Here is a 14,775-nt window from a genome sequence, read left to right on the forward strand (position 1 = left end):
ACTAGAGGAACAGCAGACCATGAAACTATACCTTCAAACCTTGGTAATCGAAGTCCTGATCCAAAACCAACTGAAGTCAATGCCCTAGTCTCTGCAAGCCTAAGTATTCACTAACATTCACCTATTGTGAAGTTATAGGGCCTGATCCTAACCATCACACAGCCAACATCCTACTAGTAAACTTCATCTCACTCCAGAACACATGAGCCCAGTGCTTGAAATGCAAAGCATAGGAAGGAGTTGGTTTGTTCTGCAAATATTTTATATTTATTATTTATATCCATGAGCATTTAAATCACCTGCTTGGCAATGTTTTGTTTTGTTGGGGTTTTTTTTTTTTTAAAGGTGTCTGCTTATCTATGGGTTCTCCCAACTTTCTTACAGCTCCATTCCAGACCCACACAGATAAAAACACCCTTTGGAAGCCAAGAATGGTTCAGCACCGTCAACAGCTGAGCACTCAGTCAGCTTTGCTAGATTTACTCCAATATAAATTACTACTGATGAAACATCCCTTTAAGCAATCAGGTGATTAATTTAATTCAATCCGTAACACTGTGTGCATTGATGTTAAGCTACTGTACCTCACAACCATACAGATAATTACTTCTGTTCATCCTACTATACTTCGCTCATGGATACGCTGCCACTAAAGTATTTGTTTTGTAGTTACAGCATTTCAAGACTGACTACCTTGACAATCAGCAGGCGGACACTATTGAGAGTGCCATTATTTACAATGAGCTACGTGCTTGGAGTGAAATGACTGTGTGAACAAAGCAACAGCGATTATGTGGTCAGTAATAACTCAAATGCAATCTCTGTTTTAAAGACAGAGGCCACGACACCAAGGTTATGACCAAAGAAATCTAACTTTTACCTGGCCATCCACCAGAGATGCAAAGAAGGAACAGCTGTGAGTGTGAACCAATGTTCAACTGTGGAGTTTATAATCAGTCATTTCTAGCCTTTCAGCAAACCATTCATGATTCTTCGGTTGCCTATTTCGGAGATGCCATCAAGGCAAAGTGACAGTTTCAGAAAAAGTCATAGCATCTAGCAATCACTATCTGGGATAACGTTTCTAAAGAACTGCATTTGTGGCAATACTTAAAAGTAAAACATGGCAACCAGCTATTGTGAGTTGGAAGAAGTACCATCGTTTTCAAGGCTGTCTCTGCAGCGTATACAAAAGTTACAACTTTTCTGGCGAGGCATAGATCTAGAATAGGAAGTAAGTTGCACATCAGAACAGAGACACAATGGTAGAGTTGTTTGGGATCCCCACGCATGTTCACCCATATGGTGTTTTGCTTTAGCCAGCACTATAAGTTTCTCAACATTTTTTTTTTAACTGAAAAGAGGAAAATTGCAGGGGAGAGGGTGTTAAGAGTTGTAGCCAAATCCTGATCCCAAAGTCAATGGCAGATCTGGCATATTCTTCACTACATCCAGGATTTGGCTCTTTGTGTGGAAATTATTGTGCAATTTTTCTATAAATAATGTACAGAGTTTGAACCTACTAGTTGTATTAGACCATGAAACTACAGAACTTTATCATATAACTTGTATTAAAAAGGCATGTGGCTTTTTTTCCCCCCGAAAGAAAAGAATGAAAGACCTGTATTAGCCTCACAGACATTTATGGTTCCAGTTAATAGTGATACACAGCAAAGGAACGTATGTCTACCACAATGTAAACCACAGAAAACTTGCCTACTTGTGTGGTAAAAAAAGAACAATATCTGACATAGCACTTTGACATATGGAATTAATCCCTCAAAAGAAGAGATGACCTTGAAAAATCAAAAGAGTGTGGATGAGTGATTCTCTTTTCATATGGAATATAGATCCAATGTCTCTATTCAGTCAGAGTGTACAATATATATAGCCTGACCAGTGATTTCTGGGATAGTATATCCCATATGTATAACAGGAAACACCACTGTATGTCACATGGCAAAATTATTCAGGTTACTGCAAACACTTGGGGTCTACTCCTCCCATGGTGTAAATCACTTAGCTCTTTTGAAGTCAATGGGGCTATGCTGATTTACACCAGCTGTGAATGTGGCCCTAGTTGTACAAACTGATATATGCCTACAGTCTTATGAACTAAGCCTGATTAATATTTCGTAAAGTATTGCAAATACTAGGCTGATTTAAATTATACTGGCAGCCATTTCAACCAAAATCATGGGAGCAGAGCTTTCCCCACCCTACTCTCCTCAGCTGCACCAAAAGTAAACACAGTGCAGCCAAGAAACTGACCCTCAAAGTTTTATGGAAGTTGTAAAAGTTTGTCTTCTTCCTGAATAAATATATTGTACCTTATGAATTAAAAAAAATATTTAGAGCTATAAATGCATCCCTATACTCTAAGTGAAAATTATACTCTATACATGTCCCCGTAGGTCAAATACTGCTCAAACTTATACTAGTGGAAATCCAAAATAACTCTTTGGAATTTATGATTATAACTGTGCTGGAAAGCACCACTGAAATCAGAGAATTGGTCAAAAAAAATTAGTACTAATTAGTATACTAATTAGTCAGTGTTACTCCTTTGACATATAGTGCTCACCATTTATGCTTTGTTAATCAATAAAGGTCAACACAAGTTGTATCTAAAGATATAGCTATCAGGATAACAAAAAACAAGTCAAATCTGTTGTTTTTAAATACCCTAGAAAGTGTTGTTGACTCTACATTTTCCGTGGCTCTCTCTTTTTATTTAAGTTAAAATTTAAAGAAAATTCAATTGAGCCTCTCTGGAAACACCACTGGCACCATCACAAAAAGAATGTAAGCAAATTTACCAAACCCTCTGCAAGATCTTAATGATTGTGTCACACTGCAACTCTTTCCTCTGACACTGAGAATTAGCAAATCAGCATTGTCCAGGATACCATGTAATTTTATAGCTCAGATAAAGTTACCAATTTCCCAAATCTTTCTGAACACTACACTAATACTTTCTGTCTAACTTGATGAACACCTTGGTCTGTTAAATGTATTTGCTTGCTAAGGACCATTTCTGTACTGAAAACAGAGGTACATTCAGTGGGATTCCTTGAGGGCATATTGGTTCACTGCATGGTCCTCAGTACAGGATCAGGGCCTTGATCTTATTTTCAGGAACTTGATTTCTACAGTATTTTCCTAATTACAGGCATTAAAGCAGACTCTGTGTCATCATCCTGTCCTACATCTGTTTTGAACATGATTGGCTACTATTTTAGTAGTAGAGGAACAACTCAAGAGGTTTGTAAGGGTTTCACTTGCCCCTTTCCTTTAATTTCTTTACCCTCTTACTTTTTGCCAGAGTAGAACAGCAGGGGAGAAATTAATCAAATTTGTCATAATGTAACCAATGTTCTTGCTATAGCTGCTCCTTCAATTAGAAAAATGGAGTCCTCCCCCTTGTGACTTTGCATTAATCCCAACCAACACACCCAAATGCAAGAGTCAATGCCATCCAAATTTGAGATACTTACATGGGGCCATGTCTTGTGAGTTTTTGAACACCCTGAAGCCTATTGACTGCACCACCCACAAAGAATCAGGCTTAATGTACTGTGAAAACCTTCCCCTCACCTCGTTATGGATTCCTTCCACTTCCTTTACAACTTGGACTTCCAGTGATTTCAAAGATAAAGCCGCTGAATCAGAATCAACCTGTAAATTCTGAAGTGCAACCTCACACTGTCCAAAAATATATTCCAGTGTTCCTGTTGAGCACTGTAAGAGAACAATAAAAAAATTGATCAGTTTACAGATCCTTTGGAAGTAATACTGTTTAAGGCAAATAGAAAATAAGATTCAGTGCAAGCCACTGAAATAATCAAAATAATAAAATGAGAGAAAAAGGGACTGCATTTCTGTGATTTAATTTTATTATGTTTTAAAGCAAAATAAGAAAGCTTATAACATTTAATACATGCCAGATTGTTTGTATTGCTATTTAAAATTATTTGCATTGATACAAAAAAGTTAACATTTACAAAACTAACTCATCAAAGATATAATAGACTATTAAAAAATACCCTACACATTTGGGGAAGGGGGGGGGACCCCAAAACACTGTGAAACACATTTGAAATCTTAGAGATTCAAAAGCATGGCTGAAAATTCTTTTTTCTTTCTTTTTTCCTCCCTGCAGATTAGTATTCTAGAGCATCTAACAGTTGGTCACATTTTGCCCTGCATAGGACTCACAATGATGTGGAAGGGTAGTTTCTCATACAGCATGAAAGTAGAATGTACTCCTAAGTGTAACGCCTATAATACAGTTGCAAAGATTAATTGTTCTGCCTTTACTTTGTTTTTAGGAATATAACTTCCTTCAGTGCTGAAAGAAACATATAAATATCTTTCCGACACAAAATAAAAAGATAGGTCTACCTTATAATTATTTTCAGTTAAATATTTATAACATTAGCTAACTCCCTAGGAAAAACCTTGAGTAAGGACTCCCAGTATCATAATTCTTTGTATTAGAATTTCCATACTATACAATGTGAGGTCAGAAAGGTTTATAAAAACAAAACATAAGCTTTTAAAGTGGAAGCTTTTCAAACTGTGGACATAAGTGTGTATTTTAATATCAGAATAACAGAGTGTTGGGAGCACAAGGTTAGAGAGTTCATCTTTTTTGCGGAAGAAAAATAAAGAACCATATGCTTCATGCATACAGTACAATGAACATTATATTAGGTTTATTCCAAAGCTCAGCTGTAGTCACCAGAATCTGTGTTTGTTTTGAAAAATATGTTCCTACATGGCAGAAGTTAGACAGATGTGTCCTTATACCATCAAATCCTTAATCTAATTTGGAAAAATACTGTGATATAATTTTAATGTTACAATGCTTTCTTTTCTGATTTATTTATTTATTTATTTATTTCCTTGTTGCCCTCATTGTTTTCTCTACACAACAGCCAAAGGGAAAAGCAAATAATAGTGAAAACAAAATTAAATACATTCCCGTTGAAATACAACACACACAGAGATACTTCAACAGTAATGCATTTTGACTTGATAAGACAAACAGTAAAATGTGATTAGTTACCTTTGAAAGAATTATTTTAAAGTGTAATCTCGTGTGATGTTTTTAAAAAAACTATTATTTGCTTTTTCCTTTTGGTTGCTGTACAGAGAAAAATAACTATGAAAACAAGCAAAAAAATAATCACAGTACGAAGGACAAATACCTCTATTTTCTTTATGATTAATGCAATTATGATCAATAGTCAAGAGTATTGAAAGAAGAAATAAATCTAATAAACAGCACACATCAGCAATCTTGGAAGCACTGGGCTGAATCCTCAGACTACCTGAGAAATGCAAGAGCTTTGTGCACTTTTCTGCTTCCACCTGCAGTTCTAGAGGAAGCCGGAGAATCCAGCCTCATGGCTGTTCCACATTGCCCTGACTTGAAGTGGCAGCCTAGGGCTGTTGGGATTGCTGGTGTGCAGTAAGTTTAGACCTCATATCCCTTCCCATCAACAGTATGCCTCTTAAATGGAGTATGGCAAAAAAAAAAAAAACAAAAAAAAACAAAAACAAAAAAAAACTGAAAACATTTTTTATAAAAATGTGATTACATGTTTTTGCATTTCTTTAATAAACTGTGGTACTGCAGTGTAATAGAGAAACTCTATGTGAGGTTAGGCATAAATGGCTCATAGACAAAGAAATTGCCCTTCTCCCATAAAAATCAATAAGAGTTCTTCCAACAGTAAGCGAAAAGCATAGAACATACATCTCCCACAAAAAGTTGGAGTCACCAGTAAAACCACTAATCATAGTTTAAAACAAGACTGTGTGATCCTAAGTTCATTTTGTCAGCCACTACTAATAGTGCGAATGACCAAAAAGCAAATCCTCTTTCTTACTCACCTCTGCCACTCTGTGGGTAGAGCTGAAACGCGGCTGAAAACCAGCCAGAACACAATGCTGATGTGTCATATTGAGATCATCTGAGGACAGATCATAATCAGTTTCAGTCTATGGAGAAAAATATACTAAATACAACATTTATTCCTACCAAATATGAATAACAGACACTATAAGGCAAGTATTTTGAACACAATACAAGGACTTTCCTCTTTTATATCTTTTTAGCTCTTATAAAGTTTTATACGTTTTTCATTTGTAGAGCTCGAGTGCTTAACAGAAGGTAAATATCCTGTTTTTAACAAATGGAGAAACAGAGGCAGAGAGATGAATTGAAAATCTGCTGTCTGCCCTATCCACTGAACCACACTCTCTCCCCAAATGAACAGACAAAAATAAACAAAATTGAATTCTTTTAAAGTGTTTCCTTTAAACTGAGCTCCCTTTTCCTTATTTTCATTGCACTTCATGTTTACATTCATAATCATGAAGAAGTTTAGCAAGATTTTGGAATACAATTTGAAGTGTAACTATACTTCGGAAAGTTTACACTGTAAAAATGGCAGAGTGAGGTTCTGTGTTTGTAGTCTCTCAGTGCCTGAAAATGTCCCAATTATCTCTCACATTTGCTCAGTTTACAAGTAAAAGGAGAATTCCTTCCCTCCTCTCATAAAAGACAGTTCTGTAACATGAATCCAGGGACTGATAAACAAGTTGTGTTCTTTCTGGCTGATGCACTATCAGTAAGAACTAGAGCTGTCTGGAACTGGAATTCCCATTCTGTGGGAAATTCCAAAATTTCTCTTCTCAAAATTCCCCCCCACCCCCTTGAATAAACCTGTTCGGAAATGTAACCAAAAAGAAAAGAAACTTCAAAATCTACCATGGAACAGGAATTCCAAAAATTTGTTTAAAAAAGATCAAATTTCCATTTTGATCTTTTCTAAGCTTATCCAAGACTTTCTGAGCTGCCTGGAGCCCCAGCAATCCAACAAGTAGGAAGCAGGCAGCTCAGGAACCCTCGAAGCCCCAACTTCAAGGCTGCTGTGGAGCTGGGAATCCTAGAAGCCTGGGCTGGTGAGGAGGCAGGAAGCTGGAAACCTGGAAGCCCAGGTTCCCAAACAGCCCACCTGGTGGGTTGAGCTGGTAGGCAAGCAGGCAGGTATCCCCTGGTAGGCAAAGTTTGATCAGAAATTCACTGAAGTCATCATGATCCCACAGAATGATCCACAGGATGTTTCAATTTTGACAAATCAGAATTTTCCAGTAGAAAAACATTCAGATGGAAAATTTCCGAGCAGCTCTGGTAATAACATTTTTGCTACTGCACTCAGAAGCAGCAATAATTTAGAACTCTTAAAAATGTTCTAAATCAAGTTGGCTTTGATGTTCAAGTGTCAGAAATTTTATTAAGCCCTTTAAAGATGTCACAGTTTGCATACCCAACAAAACTGAGGAACCCAAAATCCCAAGTCACTTTAAAAAAAATTAAGTCATAGTTACTTTTTCTGACCATAACCACACTTTGTTAAACTGAATACCCTAGTGTAGTTTACTACCTGTGAAGTTTAATATGCTATTCTCTCTATTAATGAAAACAAATATGATCTGAAATCTTTACTATATTTTGTAATAAGTCTGAAATTCTCAAATTGGCATGCACACTCTGATAAGATTTATTGGATTTATTCCACTTGCAAGAATGAGTTCTCTTCTTTCAATGGATTTTATAGGCAGCTGTAAGAATTCATGCACAACAATGCGGCATCTAGCATTATAGATATTAGGAGAAAAATGCAGGTGGATGTTTTCATCCTTTACCATTTCTGTTGCTGTATGAAACATGAAAACAGATCCCAAGAAGGGATGTTTGTCCAGTGCATTCAACAAACTAGATAAAGAGAAAAATGCTCACATATCCCCATCAGGTTTAGGAAAACTTATATCACTTGCTAGTATTTGAACATTTCTCCACTGCAGAATAATGCCAAACCATCTAGGTATCACCAATAAATATATTTAAGAAATAATCCATTATGACTATTGCAGAACCATATTATAATTAGTCACTTATACATTAAACCTGTGGCCACCTAGGAATTCACAGCTGTCTTTCTACTGCAAACCATGGCCACTGAGGTCCACAAAGAGAAAGCAATATTATGATTCTGTTCCTTTTGCTACCACTTGAGTGAAGAGAGAAACAATTTGGTACAAATGTAAATTTCTGATCGTGAGAGGCTTAGGGCTGGAATAGGAGGAGTCTTACAGATCAGGACTGAGCTGCACTGGTAAGGTTATGTGGGGAAGCTTGCACAGTATCTGCCAGTGTGATGCCTGCATCAAACTTCATTTCAATACTTTTTAAAACAAAGAGAGAAATCACTGCTGTACAGACATATGAGAGTTAAAGGGTATCAAGCCAAATCTTGAAAACAAAAACATAGCAAATCTGGATTTTGTAACACTAAGTATCACAGTCATCTCTATGAAGAATGATCACAAAAAGCAGATTGCTTAAGTACTTTTGTTCCATTCAGTACCAATTAATTTGGTACAGTCTGTGTAGCAAACACACCATTATAAGTAATACATTTTGATTTGCACCTTCATTCAAACCCTTGGCAACCCTTTCATTGTGGGGCTGTCTCTTCTTGAAATTGCTTCCAACTGTCTCTAATCCTTTATGACTTTTAGAAAGAACCCTGTAATTTTAATTTAAGAGTTTATAATTCATCTAAAACTGTAATTGTATAAAAATGGTTGAAGCTTCATGGATCATATGTCTCAAAGGATATTGAAAAATACGTTCTAGGCCTTAAAAGATTACTCCAAAGATTTTTTTTCCCTACAATTTGAAAGAAAAAAAATTGCTTGTTAAAAGAGACATTGCCCATTTGGCGGCAGTCACTTCTAACTAACAACATTGCGTACAAATTATTTTATCAGTATTAGAGGTAGACTAAAACCTGGCCAACCCTGCCACGCCCACTTTAGCTTCCTTGCATACTGATGGTTCAGATAAAATACAATACATATGGATACACCACCAGTTTTTAGTTTTTGCAAAATTAAATTCTCTGATGAGATTTGCAAACCCAAACCAAGGCATCCCGCTCAACTTTAAAAACATTATACACCATATGGCGGCGGGGGGGGGGGGGGGAAATAGGTTATCAGTCCTGCAGAAAGATCTGCTTGCATAGACTTTTACTACTTTAGAAGTCCCACTGAATTTGTGTTGGATTAAGGGTCAGCATGGAGCACAATTTCAGTGGGACTCCAACAGGAGTAAGGTCCATGCATGCAGATCCCTTTGCAATTTCAGAGCATTAGTCAATAAAGTATATAAACAGTATAATAACTATGCAAAGTGAATTTTTTTCAAAGGGACGCTTTCAATTTTAATCTTAATCGCCATCAACTGAATCCCAACAATGAGCTAAACACAAGCACTACACACACAAACTTTTTACATATATATGGAAGACAATGGACATGATAAACAATTTTCAGAGATAAGGATGCTCTTTAAGTTGATAGCATTCTTTTGTCAATTGCCTTTTTCATCACATATTAGCAAATAGAACTAATGGCACAGGTACTACTGCATGATATGGCCGGTATACCCTTTCTAAAGTGCCAATGTCTGCAGAAGCTGGGAAATCCTTTTTCAATGGACTACTGCCAGTTTCTATAGTTGTAACCTTATCTCTAAAACTTGATCAAGCATTACTCAAGTTTGTAGTGTTCTAGAATCTCTAAACTATACCAAAATTAAGATGACAATTCATGAAAGATCTGAAGCACACACTTAACTTCAACATATGCTTAACTATCCTGAGTTTCCTTGAATTGGAGCCTAAAAATACTGCTTGTGTATGATAAAAACTGAAATGCCTAAATCAACTGCCCAACATTGCAAAAGGCCGTACACTTAAGAGAACAAACCAAGGAATCTAGTGTTGCTCAGTGTAGGGAGAGATAACTTCCGATTTTGTATGGAGTACTATAAAAAAGAAGGGAAGATAATTTCATCGATATACATAACACAACTTGAGGGGGCGGGGGGGTTAGATCAAGGTGTATTGATTTCCTATTTCCTCAACTTTCTTCCTGCCCATTTCCAACAAATCGTCTGCCATTTTGGAACGAAGTCCCATTAGAGGACTTCTGTTTCTGGTACTTCAATGCATGATTTATTAGAAGAAATTAATCACATGCATAACTGGGTACAGGTGGTCAAATCCACCTTGGAAAACAAACGTTATCAACTTGCAGTCTTTATAATCTTGGGTGGTGTCGGATGGATGGTATACAAAGATGTTTTACTTCACAGATGAAGTTTGGAAACAGCAGAAGAGCAAGTTTAAGCAGGTCTTCCTATTGCCAAAAATATTTTTTTAAATAGAAGATGATACAGAATCACCTGATACAAATACCTCAGAGGGCAATACACACAACAGCACACCACAATTATAATACAGAACTAGAAGGAGCAAGGATTCGCTGCAGAACTGAATTGCTTTTAGTACAGACCTCTGTCGCTTGAGCTATCAGAGTAACTTGGAGCAGCAAAAGTGTCATGATATCCCCTGTGTGGGCCAGTCACTGACACATATTGTGCAAGTGGGTCCTGCGAGTGTTTCCTGGACTGCAGAGGAATGTTGGGACTTAGGTACCCTAGACTCTATTACAGGTTCTGAATGGGAGTATGTGCTACTAATTACAGAACCTTCTGCCTCTATCCCCACTAGCCTTCCTCCTTCTGACTTTGCCCCCAGCATGTCCCCCTGAGACTACTACCCCAGCCTGTCCCTTTCCCACACTACAGCCTAACCCGTGTCCTCTTCTGCTCTTATTTCCCCACAGCCTAACTCTATCTTCCTCTGCTCCTCTGCCCAACCATACCCCACCCCAGCCCCTATCCACTCCTCACTCCTCTTCATTTTGAGTCAATCTGCTTCCTCCTTCTCCTCCACACTGCTTAGTAGGCACCAGCAGAGGGAACAATCAGAACACAGAAGAAAAATTTCAAGAAAGGTCCTGCTCAGTCCCTGCAACCCTGGGATGGAGCATGTTCAATACAGACAAAAAGTTCAGAGAATTTAGCAGCCAAACTCTAACACTCCTCTGGCTAAAGATGTGGAGATGACAATTTTCAAATGTTTATTACTCAGCCAAATTTGAGCAGATTTTCAAGGGGACAGCAAAAGGCACTTCTCTGACCACAGTGCAAGAGCCCTGCCAAATGTCAAGTCCTCCCAAGCACTGAGAAGCTAGAGCTTATCAAGAAAACAGTGAAGAATTTTTTTAACATTGGCAAAAGAAAATAATTCCCCTGGCCTCATTCTCTAAAGTGGCTGAACTGTTTTTGCTTTCAAAAAGAAATTCAGCCTGAGGCAGATGCTGAACATGGAAAATTTCAACCAAATAGTTAAAGTTTGTCAATGTTACACACAACGAAAACCAGGTCCTCTAATAGAAAGTGTTAGGCAACCTTACCTAGAAGTGTCTCTGCCAGCTCTGCCAATTATAATGTCTTTGTAAGTTTCCAGACCTAAAAATTATATACTCAGACACAAAGGTGACCATGAATTACTATTAAATAATTCTTTCTTCAAAAATAGGTGACAGCAATCTTTCCCCTCTCAAATTGAAAGTTATAGATCTTAGAAAATTACATCTTTTGAGGGATTTACAGTCAGTTGAAAGGTTCCTAGAAAAGATAGGTAAAAAGATGGCACAAGATTACACCAAAATGGACTCAAAGAGAAAAACATTTTTTTTTTCTATTTCTGACGTTCTTGGCTATTACATGAGAATGAATTTGAAACAGAGTTCTTGAGGTTAACCATTCAGTGTTACTACTATATTTTATATGGTGATCTTTACTTCCATGGAACATGTCTGGCTTAACTATATTTTCCACTTTTTTGGGCTGCCTAAAGATAAATGGTATGTTTATGTTGTTTTTTATTTTGTTTGCTTGTTTTTTATTACAATCATGATTTGATTATCTCTGTGCTACGGCATTAGATCTGTACATGTATAGCTTTTGTCAGAGAAGTGGATGGATGAGTGTGTGAATAAATTGAACTGTGGCATCAACATGGTGACAAACCAATGCAGACACAGGGAACTGATGGTTGTAATTCCACATGCTACTGCTACAGACTGTCAAAATAAACCAAATACAGGAAGGAAAGAAGACATAACTGTTTGCCCGATCCTGTGATCACGGCTCCTACTGAGTTCAGTGAGACTTACTTGTACAAATAAGGATTACTCTAATGAGAAGGGCTGCAGAGCTGAGCTCTTGATTATTAGTATGTACAATGATTCCTGGGAAGAGCAATGTAATGGCTTGCAATACTAACGACAACAATCAATTTTTTGCCTTTCCTCTCTGCTTATTGTTTCTATTGAACCTCTTCAGATAATTGTCTTTTTATCATCAATATTGCCATGTATGATGCCTCTAATTCAAAGCGCAGCATAATTTTCAATATTCTAAATGCAAATATATCTAACAATACAAACATGAAATGGAATTGGGCTATTTATCTTCCTAAACAAAATATATATATAAAAAATAAAGATGGGTACTTATTCTTGTGATCATTTTAGTGTAAATACGTATACAGACACAATGGAGCTACAATGATTAATCACGATTCTGCCATCTTTCTGGTTCCATTTGGATTTAGTCATGCGACTGAAACTAAGGACGTTTTTTGATGACTGGTATCCCATTATAATGAGCTACGCAAAAGATAGTTTCTAAAAATAAGATACACAAGCCTTTTTCCCCAAAAAATCATCTGATGCATGCACCAATAGGGATGAACGACCCTTTTGCAGTGCTGTGTGTTGTGCATATCACAATCTGGACTTGCAAAACTAGTTACAATTCACAAACTTGATTCTATCAGCATTATCTTACACAATCCACAAGTTTGGATGGATGAGGTAATATTACAGGAAGCAATTCTCCATAGGTCTACCCCAGGGGTCTCAAAGTCCCGGCCCACGGGCCAGCTGCAGCCCAAGAACCTCCCCACTGCGGCCTGCGAAGGAGAGACGCAGGCAGACACACTGCCAGCAATGTCTGCTGCAGGTGCCACCCCCCACAGCTCCCATTGGCTGGGGGAGAGGGACAGAGAAACCATCACTAGTCGCCAGGCAGAGTCAGCCATGGAGACAGTATTATTAGTTGCCGGGCAGAGTTAGCCATGGAGGCAGCATCACTTTTTTCCACAATGAATATAAACAAGTCAAAATACCGAACACAACTATCTGATGCACACCTTTGTGGTGTTTAGATGCTGCATGTGATTATTAGAACTGGGAGCACTGGCTGTTGGGAGTCTGAAAGGACAGGAAACAGGAAGGAGGGGGGAGGAGTTGAGGAGGCTGAGTGAGAGTTACAGAGTGTGCAGTTACAGCTTGGTAAAGAGGTTTCCACTGTAAATAAAGTTCTGTTCAAGTTTGTTAATACCTTGCCTGGGTGATACAACATTTTGGCGACGAGGATGGATCTTCTGCCTCTGAACCCACCTGCACCTTTCTGCAAAACCCAGGTGAGCCTCCAATTGCTACTGTCTGGATCCATATGTTTGAGACTTATCTGCTTGCAATCAGTGCTACAGAGATTTCTGAAGTAAGAAAGCGTGCTCTGCTCATCCACTGCCTTGGAGCAGAAGGGCAGCGTATATTTTACACGTTTCCCCTTGCAGATGATAAATAGGACACTGCACTCACTGCATTAAAGAACTTTTTTGTGCCAAAAGTGAATGTAGTAGCTAATCGCTACAGATTTCGCCAGCGTGAGCAGAAACCAGGGGAGACTATAATGAAGTATATTGCTTCCCTGAGGAGTCTGATTGTAACTTGTGACTTTGGGAATATGGCAGATGAGATGATTAGAGACCAGCTTATTGAGAAAACAATCATGCTTCGCGTAAGAGAACGCTTACTTCTAGAACCACAACTTACACTAGAAAAAGCAATAACCATTGCTACTCAGACTGAGTCAGCTACAGCTGAAGCCAAAATAATGAGCAAGGGTACAGGAGGCCCAGTCCAGGCTGTGACTCCTTTGCAGAAAAGTTCACTATCACTGCAGACAAACAATTGCAAAAGGAAAACTAATGAAAAGCCACTGAATCAGCAAATGCAAAATACAGTAAAAGCATGCTGTGGATCCCCACATCATCTTGCAAGCTACACAGGATGTCCAGCAAAAGTAGCTCAGTGCAATCATTGCAAAAAGATTGGGCATTTTGCTAAAGTATGTCGCAGTAGCCAGTTCAATCAACAGGTGCATGCAGTTACAATACCAGATGTTACTGTGCTGAGTGTGGACAAAATCACTACTGCACATATTCCAGAACAGATAAAGTGCACTGTAAATGTTTCTGCCATACCCTCAGGCAAATCACACTCTATTCAGCTAATGTTGGACACTGGCTCAGCAGCACTATACTACCTGATTCCATCTATTTGCGTTACTTTAAAGATGTGCCTCTTACTGAACCCAAACTTCACTTGGTGTGCTATTTGAAAAGCCATATTCCAGTACATGGCTGCCTGCCAGCAATAGTTACTTTTGGTGATTGCTGTGTAACTGCGGAGTTCTACATTGTCCACAAAGGCACTGCTATCCTTGGCAGAGATTTATTAGCTGTTTTAAATCTCAGGGTAGTTAATGGACGAATTGATCTTCCTCAGCAAAGCACACTTGCGGTACACACACCAGTTTCAGCTGGGACCCAACTCCACGCTGAGGAGAAACTCGGCTGTGCTTATGGGTTTCTGCATAAAGTTAAAATGCGGAATAATGTGATGCCTGTACGACAGAATTTACGGCGCTTA

At 38.1% G+C, this 14,775-nt stretch overlaps 1 protein-coding gene across 1 annotated transcript in view; it reads right to left on the reverse strand.

Moving 5' to 3' along the window:
- FTO (FTO alpha-ketoglutarate dependent dioxygenase) overlaps window positions 1–14,775 on the reverse strand; it is a 270,679-nt gene that overhangs the window by 222,999 nt on the left and 32,905 nt on the right. Inside the window, exons 5-6 of the mRNA XM_029911787.1 lie at window positions 5,902–5,981; window positions 3,598–3,741 (exon numbers count right to left, since the gene is read on the reverse strand). Coding sequence (XP_029767647.1) covers window positions 3,598–3,741; window positions 5,902–5,981 — 224 coding nt within the window. The remainder of the gene's footprint in view (window positions 1–3,597; window positions 3,742–5,901; window positions 5,982–14,775) is intronic.

Source organism: Terrapene carolina, unplaced genomic scaffold (genome assembly GCF_002925995.2).
Source record: "Terrapene carolina triunguis isolate 2854851 unplaced genomic scaffold, T_m_triunguis-2.0 Scaffold130, whole genome shotgun sequence".
Lineage (NCBI taxonomy): Eukaryota > Metazoa > Chordata > Testudines > Emydidae > Terrapene > Terrapene triunguis.